At 35.9% G+C, this 23,327-nt stretch overlaps 1 protein-coding gene across 8 annotated transcripts in view; it reads left to right on the plus strand.

Moving 5' to 3' along the window:
• The window catches only part of NCOA1 (nuclear receptor coactivator 1), a 279,235-nt gene that overhangs the window by 193,047 nt on the left and 62,861 nt on the right, over window positions 1-23,327 (plus strand). For all 8 annotated transcript variants that reach the window (XM_031654984.1, XM_031654988.1, XM_031654985.1 and 5 more), the window contains 5 exons: window positions 6,075-6,254; window positions 7,530-7,625; window positions 11,935-12,075; window positions 19,313-19,460; window positions 20,774-22,097. In XM_031654984.1, coding sequence (XP_031510844.1) covers window positions 6,075-6,254; window positions 7,530-7,625; window positions 11,935-12,075; window positions 19,313-19,460; window positions 20,774-22,097 — 1,889 coding nt within the window. The remainder of the gene's footprint in view (window positions 1-6,074; window positions 6,255-7,529; window positions 7,626-11,934; window positions 12,076-19,312; window positions 19,461-20,773; window positions 22,098-23,327) is intronic.

A 23,327-nucleotide genomic window follows, 5' to 3' on the forward strand; every position in this document is an offset into this window, starting at 1 on the left:
TAAAAAGATTATATTGTGAAAGGCTAAGATTACAAAGAATGAGATGTTAGTGAACATAGACTTATTTGTGAAATTCTAATAAATTGGAACTTGAAGTTTGAAAAAAGAAATTTTAGAAAGCAAGTCTTTTTATAAATTCATACCATTTATATCTCAAATGATGGAGACACGATAGTACTTAAGAGCATAGCCTTTCTGGTATAAAACAGAAATGGGCTGTGCATTCTGACTCTGCTACTTAATTAGCAGTGTGACCTTGGACAAGACATTTGACCCCTCTACTCCTCATCCTTGATCGGAAGGTTAAGGGGTAAGTGTTGATTAGCGTATTTCTTGGCTCGTATTAAATTCTTTTTGTTTTAGCTATTATTATTATTCCTGTTACTGGCTTTTTCTAAATATTTTGGAGCTTTTAACTTCTGAATGGTAGATCTTCCATTATTATTAACAATTACTAGCTTGTTTTGATTATGCTTTTAGCTTAGAAATTGATGTGAAGGAAGGACAATCTTGTCCTTTCATAGTGTGCTCTTAGAAGCACATAGAAATTATTCTGTAGAAATTGAGGCAAATTTTTTTTATAGATCACATTCAGTAGGATAGTTCCGTTTTTTCTTTTTTCTTTTTTATTTATTTATTTATTTATTTTTGAGACAGAGTTTCGCTCTTGTCACCCAGGCTGGAGTGCAATGGCATGATCTCAGCTCACTGCAACCTCCACCTCCTGGGTTCAAGCAATTTTCCTGCCTCATCTTCCCAAGTAGCTGGGATTACATGCGCCCACCAACACGCCCAGCTAATTTTTGTATTTTTAGTAGAGATGGGGTTTTACCATGTTGGCCAGGCTGGTCTCGAACTCCTGATCTCAAGTGATCTGCCTGCCTCGGCCTCTGAAAGTGTTGGGATTACAGGAGTGAGCCACCACGCTGGACCCTGTTCTTCTTTTTTAAACTGTAGTGCTAAACTGCTACTTTTACCTATACAGGGGGCTTTTGTTAGTCATTTTTTAATACTTTGGGTTTGTTTGACTAGGTTTTTTAAACATTATCAGTGGCATTTATCCTTTTAAAGAGGAATCATATGGTGAGTTAAGAAAGGAATTGCGTGAAGATTAGGCATGTTGCTTTCTAGCTAGATAGTGAAAACTGCACCCTCCTGCACACAAAATACTGAATTTTGTCAGAAGCTTTGTACCTCTAGTATAGATCTATCCTCTTGTTTCCATTCCACAGAGTATACGGGACCTTATGTGTGTGATGCTGTTGTCTTTTTGCATAAATATGTAGCTCGCTACCTACTGTTTAAAAGAAGATTCAAGTTCAAAAAAGTTTTGTCATGGTAACCTATTAATAGTTCAGTTAACTTAAAACAATCTAACCTTGTGAAATCAGGGTATCTAAAAAGATCACCTAAAATATTTAGCAGCTTATATTTGAGGGGCCTATAAGTTTGGAATTGAACTTGCTGTTAATTATTGTTGTTTTAAGAAGATATGATAGTTGACATGTAAATTATTACCAAAATGACTTTAGTTTCTTTTGTTGTGGTGATTATTTTCAACTTTTTTTTTCACATCTCAAAAAGTGTTTTATACAATTTAGATATACTGACCACCATAACAGGTCATGAAATTAAACTTCAAGGAAGCACCTTTCTCATCTTCATCATTGTCTGCTCTTCTCTTCGCTCCTTAATCCTACCTTAATTCCTAACCATTCCTCCCCCTCTTTTCCTTTTCTCTACCTTCATTCCTTTTACCTGAACTGAGTGTGATTAGATATTTAGCTCTTCTTCTAGTAACATTCTGCAAGTAGCTTTCTTTGTAGACACCTTCAGAAAGTTGAAACTGTCCCTGATAACCGAATAGATCAGGGTAAACTTTATCGAAGCCAAGCTGTAAACAAAAACTTAAAGCCTTTTTTTTTTTAACTTCTATTTTAGGTTCAGTGGTACATGTGCAAGGTGTGTTATATAGGTAAACTCATGTCATGGGGGTTTGTTGTTCAGATTATTTCGTCACCCAGTGTATTAGTCCATTTTCACACTGTGATAAAGAACTTCCCTGAGACTGGGTAATTTATAAAGGAAAGAGGTTTAATTGACTCGCAGTACCACATGGCTGGGGAGGCCTCAGAAAACTTACAATCATGGGAGAAAAGAAAGCAATTGCCTTCTTCACAAGGAGGCAGGAGAGAGAGAGAGCAAAGGAGGAACTTCCAGACGCTTATAAAACCATCAGATCTCTTGAGAACTCACCATCAGGAGAACAGCATGGGGGGAACTGCCCCATGATCCATTCGCCTCTCTCTCCCTCAACACATGTGGATTACAGGTCCCTCCCTCAATATGTGGGGATTACAATTTGAGATGAGATTTGGGTGGCAACACAGAGCCAAACCATATTAACCAAGGTACTAAGCTTAGCCCCCAATAATTATTTTTTCTGATGCTGTTGCCCCTCCCAGCCTCCACCGTCAAGTAGGCGCAGTGTCTGTTCCGCTTTGTGTTTGTGAGTTCTCATCATTTAGTTCACACTTACAAGTGAGAACATGCAGTGTTTGGTTTTCTGTTCCTGTGTTAGTTTGCTAAGGATAATGGCCTCCAGTTCCATCCATGTTCCTGCAAAGGACATGGTCTCATTCTTTTTTATGGCTGTATAGTATTCCATGGTGTATATGTACCACATTTTCTTTATCCAGTCTGCCATTGATGGTCATTGAGGTTGACTCCATGTCTTTGCTATTCTGAATACTGTGGCAATGAACATACACTTGCATCTGTCTTTATGGTGGAATTATTTTTGTTCCTTTGGGTATATATCCAGTAATGAGATTGCTGGGTTAAATGGTAGTTCTGTTTAGTTCTTTTAGGAATTATCACACTGCTTTCCACAATGGTTGAGCTAATTTACACTCCCACCAACAGTCTATAAGCATTCCCTTTTCTCCACAGCCTTGCCAGCATCTGTTATTTTTTGATGTTTTAATGATAGCCATTCTGACTGGTGTGAGATGATATCTCATTGTGGTTTTGATTTGCATTTCTCTAATAATAATCAGTGATACTGAGCTTCTTTTCACATGCTTGTTGGCCATATGTGTGTCTTCTTTTGAAAAAGTGTCGATGCCCTTTGCCCACTTTTTAATGGGGTTGTTTTTTCCTTGTAAATTTCTTTAAGTTCCTTATGAATACTGGATATTGGACCTTGTCAGATGCATGGTTTGCAAATATTTTCTTCCTTTCTGTAGGTTCTCTTTACTTTCTTGACAGTTTCTTTTGCTGTGCAGATGATCTTACATTTAATTAGGTCCCATTTGTCAATTTTTGCTTTTGTTTTCATCGCTTTTGGCATCTTCATCATGAAATCTTTGCCCGTTCCTGTGTCCAGAGTGGTATTGCCTAAGTTGTCTTCCAAAGGTTTTTATAGTTTTGGGTTTTACATTTAAGTCTTTAATCCATCTTGTGTTGATTTTTGTATATGGTGTAAGAAAGAGGTCCAGTTTTAATCTTTTGCATGTGGCTATTCAGTTATCCCAGCACCATTTATTGACTAGGGAGTCAATTTCCCCATTGCTTGTTTTTGTCAGCTTTGTCAAAGATCAGATGGCTGTAGGTGTGCGGCCCTATTTTTAGTCTTGGTATTCTGTTCCATTGGTCTATGCGTCTATTTTTGTACCATGCTGTTTTGGTTACTGTACCCCTGTAACATAGTTTGAAGTTAGATAACGTGATGTCCCCAGCTTTGTTCTTTTGGCTTAGGGTTGCCTTGGCTATTTGGGCTCTTTTTTGGTTCCATATGAATTTTGAAATAGTTTTTTCTAGTTCTGTGAAAAATGTCATTGGTAGTTTGGTAGGAATAGCATTGAATCTGTAAATTGCTTTGACAGTATGGCCATTTTAATGATGTTTATTCTTCCTATGAGCACGGGAGATTTTTCCATGTGATTGTGTCATCTCTTTCTTTGAGTAGTGTTAACAAATCCTTTTCTTTTTTTTCTTTTCTTTTTTTTGTTTTTGGAGACAGAGTCTTGCTCTGTCGCCCAGGCTGGAGTACAGTGGCGCGATCTCGGCTCACTGCAAGCTCCGCCTCCCAGGTTCACGCCATTCTCCTGTCTCAAGCTCCTGAGTAGCTGGGACTACAGGTGCCCGCCACCATGCCAGGCTAATTTTTTGTATTTTTAGTAGAGACAGGGTTTCACTGTGTTAGCCAGGATGGTCTTGATCTCCTGACCTCATGATCCACCTGCCTCAGCCTCCCAAAGTGCTGGGATTACAGGCATGAGCCACCACGCCTGGCACAAATCCATTTTTTATCATAGGGTCTATTTACTTTAGTTGGAGAGTTTTCCTAATAATTAGACAACTTAATCCATTTATTCAGTACATGAGAAGAGAGCTTTAAAAATGAATGGATATGCTAGTTTTTACATTCATTTTTCTTTTTTTCTTCCCTTTCCTTCCACTCTTTAGCCTATATGTGCTCCAAAAGTGGAGGGGAGGACCTTGGACAGAAATCCTATATAACTAAACCAGACATGCATATAAAAATGTTATTCATAGCTCTTCATTTTCCACATTGTTCCCCCAACAGAATAGAAACTTCATTTCCTTTTGAAAATAGTAATATGTGTTTGTTGTAGTAACTGGGGACTTGAAATGATTGTTTCTATTAAAATCACTACTGATATTTGAATCAAGCATCAAGGTATCTTATGTATTTTATTATGAAATTTTAAAGTATAAATGACTTTAGAGATAATGTAGTGTATTATTTTATTTCAAAAAATGAGACAATGAGCATCAAAGATTAATTAACCCAAACCTTAGAACTTGCTAATAGCAGAACCCAAGACTTCTTACTCCAATATGGGTTTGTTTCCCTGATTTCCTCTAACACTTAATAAAGGATGAGATGGAAAAAAGGAAGGAGGGTCACTGGAGAGTTTAAGGTAGGAAAATGTTTGGAACAGTAAAAAAGTAGCCTTGGCCAGGCATGGTGACTCACACCTGTAATCCCAGCACTTTGGGAGGCCGAGATGGGTGGATCATGAGGTCAGGAGTTTGAGACCAGCCTGGCCAACATGGTGAAACCCTGTTTCTACTAAAATACAAAAATTAGCCCGGCGTGTTGGAGCACGCCTATAATCCCAGCTACTCGGGAGACTGAGGCAGGAGAATCGCTTTAACCCAGGAGGCACAGGTTGCGGTAACCCGAGATCGCACCATTGCACTCCAGCCTGGGTGACAAAGTCAGACTCCATCTCAGAAAAAAAAAAAGGCAGCCTTAAAAACCCTCTGATCATCTCATGACCACATGATTTAAACATGACACTATGACTGGGAAATTATGACCTACCACACAGTGGTTTTTACTTGAAATGGATACCTTTTCTGCAACTGAATTCATTTTTCCTATACTGGATCAGGTAACATTCCTTTTTTAGCCATTTTTTTAATATAATAATATTGATTATCCCCTATATCCAAGGTATTGTAGCATATGAACTGTGCCAGTTAAGTAAAATAAAGCACAAGGAGAAAATGGTTATGAGAAATTGAGATTGCTCTATATTCTTAATATTTTTTTGAGTCAGACTCTAAGAAAATTGAAATCTCCCCCAGAAAGGTGCACATCCACACAAAAGCCAACCTTAAGAATCCATGATTGCCAAGTTAAAACCCCACTTATCAATATACCTGTGGTTTTGAATCATTTCATTGTCAAAGTATAACTGGAAACCAACTGAAAAACTCATTAATTAACTGCTGTAAAATTCTGAGCAAAATGACTAGTAAGTTTTAATTTTTAATTTTTGTCTTTGATGATAATATTTGAGGGGAAGATCACATGTATTTTCTTGGAAATGTTACAGTTTTCTAATTGGTAGACATTTAGATTTGCTAGGGAGATAAGTATTCTATTGCCTCAGGATAATGTTAGATGTGAAGAGGTCAGTCTGTCTTTTAATCTGAGTGTCTAATTAAGCAGATCGCTTAAAGTACATCTTTTGTATCTTCAGAGTTTGTGCTTTTTCACCATATTCACAAGCACGTAATCAATTTTTCTTCCTCAGTAAATGGAGTTCCTTGGCCTCAAGAGGCAACACGACGAAACAGCCATACCTTTAACTGCAGGATGCTAATTCACCCTCCAGATGAGCCAGGAACCGAGAACCAAGAAGCTTGCCAGCGTTATGAAGTAATGCAGTGTTTCACTGTGTCACAGCCAAAATCAATTCAAGAGGATGGAGAAGGTAAAGCCAAATGTTCATTTTAAAGTGTTTATTTCTTCTGTGACTTTAAGGAAAGGAGAGGAAATTAATTATAAACTGCCTTTTTCAGATAGTATTTTTGGTTACTATAGTATGTATCATAGTAGCTATTCCATTTGCTATATATTCTTAATACTTAAAAAACAATAATTACATCTAGAATCATTCCTTTAATATGCCCCCCAGATTCTTAGTTTTAAGCTGGCATTCCCACTAAAATGTCAAATAATTCAGACCAACTTGCTGTCTAGAAATAAGAGATGTAACTAACTGCTGCCAGTTGGAAATGTACCAGATGCAGCAGACTGTTGAACAGCTCTGATTTTTAGAAAGTTTCAAGTTTAGAGTGTAGGGAACATTGGAGAATAGAGTTGGCATTTTTCAGGCTATACAAGGTAATTTATAAGGAGAAAACTTATGAACAGATGGAAACATGCTGAAGCTCTAATATGAACATGGTGTCAACATGGAATTAGTTAAATATGTGACAGTGGATGAGTTTTCCATGTAAACTTAGACTGGGCTAAGTTTAGAAAATCACAAATTGGGAACTGGAGTAAGGACAAGGGAAGGTAGTAGACAAGAAGTCAGTCAGATGCAAAAAAGCCATATACGTAGCAGGTCTCACCAGGAAATGGAGGTGGCAATCAACTGGAGACTTTTTACAAAATACACATGCCAAGTCTTATTTGATTAAAGTTCATTTTTAGCTGTGTGATACTGTGTTTAACATCCTCAAAACAAAATTTGGGAATAGGACTTAGAAAAAATTGTATATCCTAAAAACATGAAGTCATCTGTCAAGAGCAAAATAGTGCTTCAGAGTTAAAGGTTGTTTTTCTCATATAATTATCTACACCGTGGTTATAAGAATAATCTTTGCAGCCATTAAGTACTGGTGAATATAAGAAATTGACTACAAAACTGTATTTTAAATAACACTGTGCCACTTATATCTAACCAAAACTACTACTTCTAGTTGTTATTATCCATACATGAAATGCATCAGTCTGCTCTGGTATATATAAGAGCATTCAATAGGAAGGAATAGTTTGTGCCAACTAACTCTCTACCTGGAGCTGTCAGTTTTTGGTTGCCAGCAAGTTTATTTCTAAGATACATTAGATAAGAATGATTTCAATATTATGTCAGGTCCTGTAACATGTATTGTTTTTTTGAAAACCATTAATGGCAAGTGATAGAAGTAAACCATTTTCTACTCTCTTTCCTTCAATTTCCCCTTCTTGTTTTGGGCAGATTTCCAGTCATGTCTGATTTGTATTGCACGGCGATTACCTCGGCCTCCAGCTATTACGGGTGTAGAATCCTTTATGACCAAGCAAGATACTACAGGTACTAATTGTAAAGTTCAGAATGTTCCATAGGTATTAATAATGTGACTCTGCCCTTTAATTATATCCAGAATGTCTTTCTGTTCTATGAGATTTAGGCTTTGCTCCCTAGTCTTATACAGAAAACATTTTAAATGGTGCTCTTAGATACTATAATCGTTATCATGGTCAGGGTGCTGGAGAGAACACTTTTTATAACTTTATATACCTATATTTGTTTGATTATAAATTATTTTTCATAATCATGGAATAAAATACTTAAAGAAATTTAGAAGATATAGATATGTAAATATGTAGATATATATACATTTATTTAAAATAGATATGAATACAGTAGTTTTACTATTATGCTTAAATGTATCTGGCTATTTCTGTTTTTTTTTTAAATTCTTTTTCTCTAAATTTATTTAGCCCATACTGATTGAGTCCCTAGAAGTGCCTGTCACTAGGTGATTCCTCAAGATGTATATGGTTGAACAAAAATAATTCAATGACAAATTGTGTTATTTTTGATGATGGAAAAGTTATGAGAATGGTATAAGGGAGGATTTATGAAATTAGTTGGTCAGCAAAGGCCTGTCTGAGGAGCTGATACTAAGCCCCAAAGGATGAAGTGGTGCCCACTATTTAAAGTGTGGGTCTTGGAAGGGGGGCAGCAACGAAGGGTCTTGATGCAGAACAGGTACTCCTAATTGAGGAACCAGAGCTGCAGGAGTCTAAAGATAAGCAAGACAGAGAGGTAAGTTAGAAGTGCTAGAAGGAGGTCAGGAGAGCCTCAAACTGAGTAACAGACTGCCTATAAATAAGGCATTCTTAAAGGCCTACTTCAGATTTTATTTTCAGCAAGGACAAATTGTTACTGTTCTTTATAGCTGATGAAGTATTTTTCTTATATTATTTGATTTTATCTTTACACTAACACATTGTATGTGCATGCTTTTACAACAACCAGGGTTACATATATCTCACTTACCTCTCTAATTTTAAAATAGAGATAAATATTAGAGGTATATTTTCTAGCAGACTAAGATTTTAAAAATCATTTCTTCTGAATTTTCTGCTTTGTGAAAGTTTAGTTTTAGTGTACATTTTGACTTTTACCACCTTTTTATAAGATCCTATTTCATTATATATTCATTTTTTAGTCCCAATAATCTAATATTCCAATGTTGTATGCTTTGTGCATGTGTTTTTAGTGATAAACTTCCAGCTGCTCTTACTAAAGAACTAGTATGGATAAATTAGCACAGATAATAGAAAATGGTGAAGAGAATGTCTCTGAATGCAGAGAGATGGCATCTAAGGATAGTAATTATCAATTATCATCCCTTTCTTCATTCCATTTTTGAGTCTACCATGTATTGTGTTCCTTTCCGGTCTCTACCATGAACAATACTGGAAAAATTTAATAAGCTTACTATGGATGTGTGGGTTTGTGCCCAAAGAAAAATTTCTTATTTAAATATAAAAAATTATTTTTTAGATTATTGAAAATTGAAAGTGTTTTGCATGAAGGAAAAATAGAGTCCATTGAAAAGGAAAATTGGTCAGTAACCAGTTAACCTAAAAAGAAACCAAAGAAGGGCTTTGTGAGATAGCAGAATGAAAACGTGTTGAAAAGGGTTATTGTGAGGTCACAGAAAAATGTCAGAGATGAGGAAGGCCTAAAAGTTATGAGGCTAATTTAGGAACAATATGTTTCAGCTTTTCCTCATATTGCATTTCTATAAGTTGAATTCTAAATTGGATTGTTTTAAGGACTTTATTTTCTCATAGGAACAGTGTTATCCGTGGTAGTTTTGTTTCTAAGAACCCAGGTGTTAAAATTTTAGATATACCTGGTGATATGTATAAATATATAAAAATAACCATAATCGTGTAAAATAAAAGATTAGCGTCTGGGCCATAAAATAACTATATATTTTATAGTTTGAGGCAGCCTCAAAGATCACAGAATCCAACCTGGATTTACAAATGAGGGGATGGTGATTTGATCAAAACCATACAGCTCTTTGCCGAGAATGGACACTTTTAGGTCCTAATGTGGAGCTCTTTCTTGTATTACGTTACTTTTCACTAAAGCGCTATTAAAAGGGCATCACTATACTGTACACACTTATTGTACAAAGATACCAAGGAAATATAAAATATACTTAAAATGTAAAACTAACATTTTATTATATAAATCATAGAATTGACTTAGCTAAAAAGAATAGGTATAATAAATGTTAAACATTTCTTAAGTTTTTGTGGTACTTTTTAACTCTTTATGGGATGGTCCATATCTCTTAAAAAAAGAAAAAAGTCTTTTACTAGGAAATGTAAAAAGATTTTTTATTGTTGTTTGGTTGTTTGGTGGTTGGTTGATTGGTTAAACTTTCCTGTAGTAGGCAGAGGTATTCTAAATCAAGCTGTTCATGAGTCCTCACTAAGACAGTCATTACATTACCCATCTGGTACCATTGCTGATAACTTAATCACTTTCTCTCCTGCCAGTCCCCAGACTCTAAACTCTCATGCCCTCTCGTGGGGCCAACTCTGACATGAACACGCACACATGCACACGCCTCCCTTAGTCACTGCCTGTGAGGCGCATTCTTGTATAGGAAGATTATGTAGCAGTGGAATCCCTGCTATAACCAACTTTTTATCTCTGACATAAGAAACAAGGGTTGAACTATTAAAATTCTTAAAAATCTAAGATCTTTTATAGTTTCAGTTACAGTGTTCACCAGGCTTTCCCCAAACTGTTCTTAAATGACAAAATTCCCTTATTTGAGTTTCAGTTTATTTTCTTTCTACTATTTACATTTATGCCAAGACTTAGGTGATAACCTGATCAAGTAGGACTGGGTACATCAGATTCAAGACCCTAAGTTACAAAGGTCTAATGAATATTTTATTTCTAAGCAAACCAAATGAAATATATAAAGAGGGAGTTAGTTCGATGAAGAGGCACAAACTGGATGATAGATTTGAGTTGATTGTATGAAGAAGGGGAAGATGGGGAAAATGTTTAATCAGGCATTCATAGAAGAGGAAACATTAGTGGTGAACTCTAATAATTGGGGAAATAAAAATTTAGACCACAGTGAGATAGCATTTTTCGCCTACTAATTTGAAAACGTAAAGAAGCCTGACAACACAAGTGATGGAAAGGATGTTAGATTAGCACTAGCTCCTATGCATTGCTGGTGGAAGCATAGAGTGGTACAAGTTTCAGGAAGACAGTTTAAAATTAATATTATAAAGTTGCATTCACATAACCTACAATCTAACAATTCTGTTCCTACGTATATACCCTAGAGAATGCATGTACCATGCAACATGTGAAAGATGTTCATAGTAGTGCTGACTATAATGGCAAAAAACTGTTAACAGTCTAGATGCCCATTCACAGGAGAATTTAAAGAGGGGGTAGTGACAAGGGAGGAGTGCACATGTGATGCAGCAATATTGGTAACGTCAAGTTCTAAAGTTGAGTGGTGGGTTTGCAGGTTTTTATCTCATTAATATAATTCTTAATTTATATATATATTCTATATATATCTTGTATTATTTTGTGTGACTGTAAGATTGTGTAAAACATGATAAAACAGGTCTTAATATTTACAAACTGGATTAATTGGCCCTCTGTTAACTGAGGAATAACTTACCTGAATTCTCTCATAGCCATTTAGGAAATTTGTTTAAATATGATAACAATGGTGAATCACTATAAATTTTATAAAGCATGTGTTCCGTGTGCATACTGCCCAGCAAATCTTAATGTTCTCACTTACCGTTTTTCTGATTTAACTTTTGTTGTCTTCAGTCTTTGTTTAGTCTTAAATACAGTATTGCCTACAGCCCAACAAAGGGTAGAGAGGGAAAGCCTTGCTTCTTTTCTCATATTCTCTTCTCTTAGTAATTAGAAATTAATTTAAACCAAGCAATATACTTCATCTTTACCTCTCCTTTCCTATCAGTCATCAGTATACAGAGAGCAGAATCCAAAGACCAAGCCAGAGGAGTTTGAACTGCATTAGTCTCAGCAGCGTCAGGTCATTATGGTATGACTTTAATCCTAGACCTGAATTGAATTTTATAATATGACATACTAGGACGTAACAATTCCAAAACCAAAACAATTTATGTCAATAACATACTTCATAACTATATGTAATAAAAATTAATAGTGCTTTTTATTGCTTTTGTTTATTGAGTATTTGGAAAGAAAGAATATTTCTTAGACTCAGTTGTTAGTTTTGAAATATGGATGATTTATATAAAGAGGCTGTTATAAATGTACACTTTTGTTCTTTGTACAGGTAAAATCATCTCTATTGATACTAGTTCCCTGAGAGCTGCTGGCAGAACTGGTTGGGAAGATTTAGTGAGGAAGTGCATTTACGCTTTTTTCCAACCTCAGGGCAGAGAGCCATCTTATGCCAGACAGCTGTTCCAAGAAGGTAAAGTTTTCTCTCTTAATTATTTTCATTAACCTTTATCTTTACTTACATTTGAATAGTTTGTATAGAACTTATGGCTTGATAAGTATTTTCTCCAAATTATAGTTTTTGCAATAATCAGTTTTAGGAAAGGAAGAAATGGGTAAGCAAAAGTAATTCATGAGTGGTTCTGAAATTTGGGATACATGTTCTAAAGAATAGGATGTTGTGTGGTGGTCACTCATTCATTCATTCATTCATTCAGCAGGCACGTATCAAGTTCCCAACATACATAGAACACTATATAAGGTGCCAGGGGTACAGTGATGACTAAGAAAGAAAGTTTTGCCCTTAAAGAGCTTATAATACAATAGGAAAATATATGGCAACCCTAAAGATCAGTTTGACATGGGATATGATAGAACCATAACCAAATAAGAAAAAAATTTATTCTGACTTGAAGAATCAAGGATGACTTCAGAGAATAAATAATACTTTGTTTGGCTCTCAAAGATCATTCCCAGCAGAACAAGCATGTTAAAGGCCTTCTGGATAATACAGAGATCAGTGTCATGCATGTTTACTTCATGACTGTTGCAGAACCTGTATCTCTTGACTCAGGTTGAAATTTCAAGCCAAAAAATACATCCTGTGAAATTATTAATTATTGCATAGCTGCTGGGTCTTAGTAAGTATCATGGAAGTATAAGATACGTATATTACCTGCCCTTAGGAAACTTAACAGTACTACAGGAAAGGTGGGAAAAGTTATTTGAGAGTTAAGGCCAGAAAGTTTACAGAAGTTCAGAATTAAATGGCTTTGATATACTTTAAAAATATTGTCGTTTAATTATGGTAGCCTAACATTCTTTTTCCAATGAAATTTATTCTCTAATCTCTAGATAGTTTCTTTTGTAAGAATCTCGTTGTATGGCTTTTCCTGAAAAACAATTTAAAAATATTATTATTTCATCAGTCTTAATTTTAACATTTTTCCCATAACATTAGATTTCCTAAGTTTATATATGATTTTCCATTCATTACATTTCAGGTCAACTGCTTCCTAGTGATATATGGAGAAAGTAGTTTGATTTTTTTTCTTTTTCCAGGAAGTATCTATATAAATATCACAATCCAGGTATTTCTGGAACAGCTTTGTACAGACTAGTGGTTCTCTAGTGGGCTCCTTACTAGACTTATACCACCCCATAAGATTGTATTTCACTGGGTAGAGCCAAGAATCTGTATTTTTTAAAAGTTTCCCAGGCAATCCTGAAGGGCAGCCAGGTTTGGAAACCATTACAATAAGTAACTAATGCCGTCCATTGGATGTGAACTTTGTGATTTCCTCTGCCAAGAGTGATGCTTGACTTTTGCGTAGGTTTGGGACTCAGCACTGTCTCCACTCATTGCCTCAAGTTCTCAAGTATATGGTACTTTTGATTTTTGCCTTAAGTTGGGCCTTCCAAGGCTTTTCTTAAAAGATTTAATTTATTTGCCTATAACTTATGTACATTTTCACCAAGGCAAAGCAGATCTGGCTTGTCTCATTATCCAAATGGCTAGGCTCCCCATAGATGTGACTAGGCCATAAAACAAATTGATTAAAGTATAATAAGTAACTAGTTTGTCATTAATATATAAACTGAAATAATTTAGAGTAAAATGTAAAGAAATGTAAGTATAATCCAATACCTCTTCCCCGTTAGTCATTTTTTAATGTTCCCTCATTCTACATTTTTTAGGAAAAAAAATCTTCAATAGAAATAACTTGTATTTTTCTTAGAATTAAGTTGTTCAAAGTTCACATGACTGAATCTAGTGTTTTGGAGATTCTAAACAACCTGACAAACAGGTTTTGTGGATTGAGCACAGCCTTTTCTGATATTTTCTATTCAGCAGTATCTAGCCAGATATGAGAAATGTGGTCAATGAAACACTGTCATGAAAATCACCTGTTAAAGCTATTGACCTGCCGAATTAAAATATCAGATGAAGGCCTGCCCAGATATCTTAACAAACCTTAAAGATAGTGCTTAAGTTGGCCAGGCGCAGTGACTCACGCCTGTAATCCCAACACTTTGGGAGGCCGAGGAGGATCACCTGAGGTCAGGAGTTCAAGACCAACCTGATCAACATGGAGAAACCCCATCTCTACTAAAAATACAAAATTAGCCGCACATGATGGCCCATTCCTGTAGTCCCAGCTACTTGGAAGACTGAGGCAGGAGAATCGCTTGAACCCAGGAGGTGGAGATTGCGGTGAGCTGAGGTCACACCATTGCACTCCAGCCTGGGCAACAAGGCGAAACTCCATCTCAAAAAAAATAATAACAAATAATAATAATAATAATGCTTAAGTTTGACAACCATTGATCCATCAAGATTGGAGAGAGCTGTTGTTTGCATTTACAGTTTTCTTGCTGCCTTTTCACTTAGGACAGTATAAAAAGAGTGAAACAAATTATGTACCATCTTCTTGATTTTGTGTAGAACTTTATAGTGAATGATATTTAGGCAGGAAAAGTTTGTCCTCCATTTTTTGTTGTCTTTTTTTCCTGCCCATTTTTTTCCTGCCCATTAACTCTTTGATGGCAGCAATTAGTCCAAAATCCTAATATGCATTAAAATTTCTAGTTTTAGTTTAGTTTTTTAGCTGCTCTTGACAAAGTCAACTCATGAACTGCTGTCAAAGGGAATTTACTATTATATTTTCCAGAATCAAGTTTGAAAACACATTTCAGTCAAAGAATATTTGGGAACTACCTAGCATAAATTAGATTAAAGCCATGGTTTTACATTGAGATTGGAGAGAAATAGGTATCAGGATCACTTGAGGAACTTTTTAAAGTAGGAGAAGATCCATTCAAGTATGTATAGTTTGGAAAAAGTTCCCAGGTTCTGTTCAATTCAAAACTATTACTTTAAAGAAATATCTAGGTCATGGTGCTTCCCAAGGTCCCTGGTAAGATAGATTCATCTGGGTCAGTTGTTAAACTAGATTTCTGGACCCCAGACTACTGAATCAGAGTCTATAGTCTAAGGTGTTTACTTACAGAGAAGTTTGTAAAATATGAACCTAGGTTCCACAAACTTAATAACTATAACTAGGAAATGATGTTTTATGTGTAATCCCACTTTAGGGGATTTATAAGATATATTTAAGGTATTTAAGTTTCTGAGAAGTTCTACAATAAAAATACCTTTTAAATTTTGTTACTGAGACTTTTTTTTTCACAGAATACTTTTTCTTGGAGCACATCTATCAGCAGTTAGATAGTAGTCATGGGAAATGTCAGGCTATACAACCTAGAAACTAGTTGTATGAAAGTTCTGTTTACATACATATAATGATGGATCATCTTTTCTTGTCTTTGAAATATCCACGATATATTGTTATATTAAAAAGTAGGTGGCTGGACACAGTAGCTCATACCTGTAATCCCAGCCCTTGGGAGGCTGAGACAGGAAGATTGCCTGAGTCCAGAAGTTCAAGACCAGCCTGGGCAACATGGTGAAACCTCATCTCTACAAAAAATAAAAATACAAAAATTAGCTAGGCATGGTGGCACACAGCTATGGTCCCAGCTAGTCGGGAGGCTGAGGTGGGAGGATTGCTTGAGCCCAGGAAGTGAAGACCAGTTAGCCTTGATCATGCCACTGCACTCAAGCCTGGGTGACAAAGTGAGACACTGTCTCAAAAAACAAAAAAAAAGTAGACCAAGAGAGCACAGCATATATAATATGATCTCACTTTTGGATATCTATTTATCCAATTCTGGAAAATTAACAAAATTTTAACTGATTATCTCTGCATGATGGAATTACAAATGACTTTACTTATTCTTTGTTCATCTCTCTATTAACTTTATATTAAAATAAAGCTATTTTCATCTTTTAAAAAATATAGTTAAGGCTAGGCATGGTGGCTCACGCCTGTAATCCCAGTGTTTTGAGAGGCTGAGGTGTGAGGATCACTTGAGCACAGGAATTCGAGCTCAGCCTGGCCAACATGGTGAAACCCCATCCTATTAAAAATACGAAAATGAGCCGGGCCTGGTGACGTGAGCCTGTAATCCCAGCTACTTGGGAGTCTGAGGCAGGAGAATCCCTTGAACCCGGGAGGCGGAGGTTGCAGTGAGGCGAGATCATGCCACTGCACTCCAGCCTGGGTGACAGAATGAGACCCTGTCCCAAAAAAGAAGAAAGTATATCATGAGTCAAAGCTGGAAGGGGTTTATGGTATTAAGTTTGGAAGCATTGCTATACAACATAAAGTACCCATATCAATGATTAATTAGAATGTTCTTTGAGACTTGCGTAATGTGGTTAAGTCCACGGTCCATGTGACAATTAACTGAAAATCTTTTTATGTCAAACTTTGTTAAAAATATTTAAAATGTGAGTTTACTGTCCTGTTAGTGATTTTGATATAATAAATAGAATTTGCTCATTGGTGATTGAGAATTTTAGAACATTTAGGGGTAATTATTTTTTCTGTACCTCACAACAATTTTTTAATTCTTTCTCTTTTTCTGCATATGTTTAGGTGACTACCACAAAGAAAAATAAACCTGTACCAGCATTGACCCATAGTACCTTGCCACACATTTTTTACCTTTTTTGTTAATATCCGTAAGGCATGCTTGTTTGAGGTTATCTCGCCACCAAATTGGGAGGGATCAAAAACCCAAAAAGCTTTGCTTCTACAGCTGCTGTAACCAGGGAAATTTTAATGTTTCTTTTGCTTTGTGGCTCTGTTGAGGCCTATTTTGATGGGGGGGACAGCTGTCATGTTAAAAGTTTTTTTGGAAGGATTCTGAGGTGTCAATAATAGTCCTTCAATAATATCTTTCCCCGCTAAGTGTTCTAAAAAGTTTAGAAATGAACACAGGAATCAGAGATCAAAATACTAGCTATAAAGATGACAAAATTAGGTCAGAAAACTAGGCCAGGACCTATAAACAAAATGAAATTCCAAAACTAAACCTTGAAACCCACTTAAAGGGAAAATTTGATGTGTAGAGCAAATGTTTATTGAACCAACTCTGTGAAGAGCTGTGGCTACCTTACTCATCTCTTAATTCAAAGTATTAGTGATTGCTAGACAGAGTTGAAGCTGTTGCCATAAATGGTGTCTAGGGATTGATTATGTGTGTAACTCAGAACATAAGTACTTTGGAAGCTGCATATTTGTTGGGTTTTTTTTCCCTCTGATGTTTATTGAGGAAATATTCGTTCAATACCTGCTATGTACTCTATGCTAGGCTCCATGCTAGATATTATTTTACAATGTTATTGGCTCAGTTTTAGTAATGAGTTGACTGAGATGGGTGAACATTAATTTGCATTAAGTCTTAAACTTGTAAATGACAGTGAGAGGTCAAGCCTGAATCTGACTCCTAGGCTCTTACTCTTTTCATTGATTTATGCTGCCTTCCTTTGACCGCTTCATCTGAACAATTAAGCACCAGAATTTTAGTTAACTGGAGAGTCTTACTGAGTTCTAATTAATTGAAGTTTTACCATATTAGATATTGCCTTTTTCTCATTTCCAAGAATGGCTGAATGAATTATAAAATGCCAAATCTTAGTCCATACATTCTCATCCAAAACAAGTAATCTAATTTCAAAACATGAAGTGTGGTAATTATCTTGTATTAAATTAATAAGCTTCCCCAAATTCGAAATTTTTCCTAGTTTAGATACATTATATTTAGTAACTATGCCAGTGATTTAGCTGAAATTTGCCAGGTGTGTAAAGAATGTGGTTGGTTAGATATAAGTCTTATCCTTTCAATTAGATTTATATTGTGGTTTTGGTACTTAGGCAGATATATTATGATATAGATTTATAACAAACTATACCTTTTTCAGTTGGTACTGTATACACGGGACAATAAAATAGAACATGTCTTGTTTACTTCAAGTAACATGTAACTTCAAAAATTATTTATTAATTAGTAATTTTAAGCCTCTTTCTCATGTCCTTTAAAATGTAATCAAAGCCCCTTCTGAAATGTCTTTGAAAAATTGGACTAACATTTATCACAGGCTAAATTATAATAGTCATTTGTGGTAGTACTCAATCTTTCTTAAAATAGAATTATATGGTATTATCAAAACATCAGTGATATTTTATTACATAATAGTCTGGCATAGCCTTTACATATTTAATAAATACTTACATGGTTAGAATTTTTTCTGCTGTTAGTAAAGCTTTAAGCCAAAAGTAAATTATGCTGCTTATAAAGTGACTTGACTGTCTTAACTTAGTTTTTGTTCCTTATACTAATAACCATTGGCTTTATCTTAATTTGCTTACTAAACTTTAAAAATTCAAACATTAAAAATAGTCCACAGATTTTACACATATTTATAAATAACTTGTCGAATGGGACCTTAGTGATTCACATTCCTGAGTGAAAACTTAAATTTGAATATTAGTTAAGGAACTCTATAAGCTGATCAAAACTTAGAGAATAAATTTTATGCTGTGTGAGTCATATCTTAGTAGAGCTGTTATTAAAAAAATCAACCAGCAAAAGAGAAAACAAACTTGTTAAAGGTAATACTGAGAGTGAGAGGAGAGAAAAGTATTTTCTGGTATTTTTAATGGAGACTTAATAAATTTGAAGAGCTGCCCCCAGTATAGAGAAAGATTAAGGTTGGGCCAGACATGGTGGCTCACACCTGTAATCACAGCACTTTGGGAGGCCAAGGTGGATGGATCATTTGAGGTCACGAGTTCAAGACCAGCCTGACCAACATGGTGAAACCCTGCCTGTACTAAAAATACAAAAATTAGCCATGGTGGTGGGCGCCTGTAGTCCCAGCTGCTCAGAAGGCTGAGGCAGGAGAATTGCTTGAACCCCAGAGGCGGAGGTTTCAGTGGGTGCCACTGCACTCCAGCCTGGGTGACAGAGCGAGACTCTGTCTCAAAAGAAAAAAAAAAATAAAAAGATTAAAGTTGTTGTTTCCCAGATTTAGGGTTTCCTCATAATTTTAACTTACGTGAGGAGGCACCCATTCAACTATGACTCAATTAAACCCTGTCATCAAGTGGTATATTTCAACTGGAATCATCTTTCCCCCTCAGATATCTGCTTTGTCTGAACTATTCTTTATTCTGAGTCTAAGCAGTCAGCAGTTGGGAGGGCATTTAAAATGAGGTTCTAAGTAGAAATAAAGCCTGGTAACTTAAAGCCAGCGTATAAGTATCAGAATTTTAACTAGGTTTCTCTTTTGTTTGAAACAGTGATGACTCGTGGCACTGCCTCCAGCCCCTCCTATAGATTCATATTGAATGATGGGACAATGCTTAGCGCCCACACCAAGTGTAAACTTTGCTACCCTCAAAGTCCAGACATGCAGCCTTTCATCATGGGAATTCATATCATCGACAGGTACTACTTATTTGGAGAGCTTCATATGAAATAAGCCAGTTCACATATCTCTTATTAGAGAAATTTTTTATACTCTTGATGGCTAGAAAGCGGATATTCTAAATTAGGCATAAAACTAGTGTGATGAGTATATATAATCAATATATCCATATTGGGTTTTATAGTTTTATCATGTAATAGCTTTGTTGTTCATAAAGGGAGGTAGGAAAGCGGAGGGTGAAAATATGCTTTTTAGAGGGTAAAACCAAAAAGATGGCTAAAAATTTACAACATTCCATATGTGAATCTTATAAGAGATTTCAGAGTTTGTTAACATTGTTATTTTTATTTTTATTTTTGAAAGTGCTCTATTTTCATTTTGGCATACTTGGTGGCTCCTGAGTTCAAGTTGACAATTTCTCACAGAAATTACAAATCATTAAACTATCAACTTGATTTTTGAATGCCATTGCCTCTAATTTGTTCCCCTCTAAGTATGTTTTACACTGATATATGGTAAATTCTTGAAACTATTCTTTTATCCTATGAATTATTAGAAATCCTACATTTACAGTGGTTAAAATGTAGCATTAAAAACAAAGACATTTCCCCTCACTTCATCTTTTTCTCATCTAATGTATTTGCTTATTGGAACATGGTAATGCCAGTCACAAATCTGTTGTCATAATTATGAATTTGAGTAAAAAACTCACTGAAAACCTGAATTCAGTATTCTGTTTTTTTCTACTTTTAGTTTAAATTATGCTTGTGAGTGGAATTAGCACAGTTCTTTTTTTCATATTGTGATTTCTCTTTCAAAACATCTGCTATGTCTGCATATCACTCTTTTTAATTTTTACATCAGTGACACAGTATTTTCCTTACCCAGTCTTCCTCTTTGGAGTTGAAATACTTAAAAGCTGTAACAGGAGTCATAAATAAATGCTTTATAAACAGAGGTGTGTGAGAAGTTTCTTTTTCAACCAAAAAATTATTGTAATGTTAATTGTGTATATTAAGTTTAGAAATTGTTTAAAAGAACATATATTGGATTTTTTCCAAAACCAAGAAAAATTTATTTTACATATAACTGAGACCCTTATCAAATGTAAGAGTCAATAAGCATTATTTCTTATTAAGTGGTGCTAATATTTTACAGTCATTTTTTCTTAGTTTAAGGAACTTTTTTCTTAATTTAAGATGATACAGAAGCTCTTTACTTGATAGCTTGCAATATTAATGAGATCAATGATCTTGTTTTAGAATACGTTTCATGAAAATATTTTAATAGAAACAAATGAAGATGTTTGAATAATAATGTCTTTTTCCCCCAGGGAGCACAGTGGGCTTTCTCCTCAAGATGACACTAATTCTGGAATGTCAATTCCCCGAGTAAACCCCTCGGTCAATCCTAGTATCTCTCCAGCTCATGGTGTGGCTCGTTCATCCACATTGCCACCATCCAACAGCAACATGGTATCCACCAGAATAAACCGCCAGCAGAGCTCAGACCTTCATAGCGGCAGTCATAGTAATTCTAGTAACAGCCAAGGAAGTTTCGGATGCTCACCTGGAAGTCAGATTGTAGCCAATGTTGCCTTAAACCAAGGACAGGCCAGTTCACAGAGCAGTAATCCCTCTTTAAACCTCAATAATTCTCCTATGGAAGGTACAGGAATATCCCTAGCACAGTTCATGTCTCCAAGGAGACAGGTTACTTCTGGATTGACAACAAGGCCCAGAATGCCAAACAATTCCTTTCCTCCTAATATTTCGACATTAAGCTCTCCTGTTGGCATGACAAGTAGTGCCTGTAATAATAATACTAACCGATCTTATTCAAACATCCCAGTAACATCTTTACAGGGTATGAATGAAGGACCCAATAACTCCGTTGGCTTCTCTGCCAATTCTCCAGTCCTCAGGCAGATGAGCTCACAGAATTCACCTAGCAGATTAAATATACAACCAGCAAAAGCTGAGTCCAAAGATAACAAAGAGATTGCATCCATTTTAAATGAAATGATTCAATCTGACAACAGCTCTAGTGATGGCAAACCTCTGGATTCAGGGCTTCTGCATAACAATGACAGACTTTCAGATGGAGACAGTAAATACTCTCAAACCAGTCACAAACTAGTGCAGCTTTTGACGACAACTGCCGAACAGCAGTTACGGCATGCTGATATAGACACAAGCTGCAAAGATGTCCTGTCTTGCACAGGCACTTCCAACTCTGCCTCTGCTAACTCTTCAGGAGGTTCTTGTCCCTCCTCTCATAGCTCACTGACAGAGCGGCATAAAATTCTGCACCGGCTCTTACAGGAGGGTAGCCCCTCAGATATCACCACTTTGTCTGTCGAGCCTGATAAAAAGGACAGTGCATCTACTTCTGTGTCAGTGACTGGACAGGTACAAGGAAACTCCAGTATAAAACTAGAGCTGGATGCTTCAAAGAAAAAAGAATCAAAAGACCATCAGCTCCTACGCTATCTTTTAGATAAAGATGAGAAAGATTTAAGATCAACTCCAAACCTAAGCCTGGATGATGTAAAGGTGAAAGTGGAAAAGAAAGAACAGATGGATCCTTGTAATACAAACCCAACCCCAATGACCAAACCCACTCCTGAGGAAATAAAACTGGAGGCCCAGAGCCAGGTGGGTAACTGCTTGCTTCACAGAATGGCCATTCCTAGTAATTTTTTTTTTCATTTATTCTATTCCATCTATAGACCAGATATGAATTCATACTATGTTTTTTCCTATCCATTGGGCATGTATTAAGAAGTTAGTATCAATAATTGATCACAACATGCCCTCAAAAGTTTTCTTTAGAACTTCAGAAGGCTACAGTTTTAATGTAGAATTCTAAAAAAGGAGATTTTTCTTTCTCTGTAAAATCAGAGTTCACATCTTTAGACCTTTTTTAAAATACCTTCCCTGCCCCTTCTTCCCATCCCTACCTATTGAATGTAACTCTCTAGGAATAAAACCTAGGAACCAAACCTAAGTTTGGGAACCTCTGATGTAAATGAAGTGGGAGAGAAATGTAAGGAGGTGGACAAGGTTACCTAGTCTGGCTTGTTTTTTATTTCCTTTGAAGCATTTCCTAAGGCTGTTTTCCTTTTCATCTGATTCTGACCACCCTCAACCATCAGAGAATAGGGACTTGAATATTCCGGGTAACAGAATATTGCCCTTACAAAACATGACCTGAAACAGACGTAAATAAAGACAAACCTTTCCATAAGTTGTTATGGATTAGAAACCTTTATGTTTAGGATGGGGTGAAACTGGCGTAAAAGTAAACAGGTATCTTCATTTATTGTATAATTGCTTATGGACTCTGAAGGAATATAGTTTTAAAAAAACATGACCCTTCCTAGGAGTTTTCACCTTATTTAGAGACAGAATATAGACATTCATTCATCAGCAGACAATGTATGTACAAAGCAGTTTATCCACAAGACTCCGTTCTAAAACATGAGTCACACTTAGTATGCATAGGTCCTTCGGTTTCTTGAATCAGCTTAGTTTTCTGCTGTCATCTCACAAGAGTCACTCTCTTCCCTCAGGAATACTGCATTCTAGGCAGATGGAAATCCTTGTCATTCCTAGAATAAGCCATTTCTCTTCTAAACATATTCTGCCTTGCTCTTCCTTCTGTGCCCACTGAACTTCTATTCATCCTTCACAAACCAATTCAAATAACATCTGCATAAAGCCTTCCCCAAGTATCCCTAGTTAGACATTTGCTGCCTCTGTCCTCTTGTAGTGCTTCATATGGTCTCTGTTTACTATTTGTAGTAACACTATTTTGACTGGTTCTGTACATGTGTGTTCTTTGAGGATAAGGCTGTCTCATGTTTCTTGGTACAATGAAACTAA

The sequence above is a fragment of the Papio anubis genome, chromosome 14 (genome assembly GCF_008728515.1).
Source record: "Papio anubis isolate 15944 chromosome 14, Panubis1.0, whole genome shotgun sequence".
Taxonomy (NCBI): domain Eukaryota; kingdom Metazoa; phylum Chordata; class Mammalia; order Primates; family Cercopithecidae; genus Papio; species Papio anubis.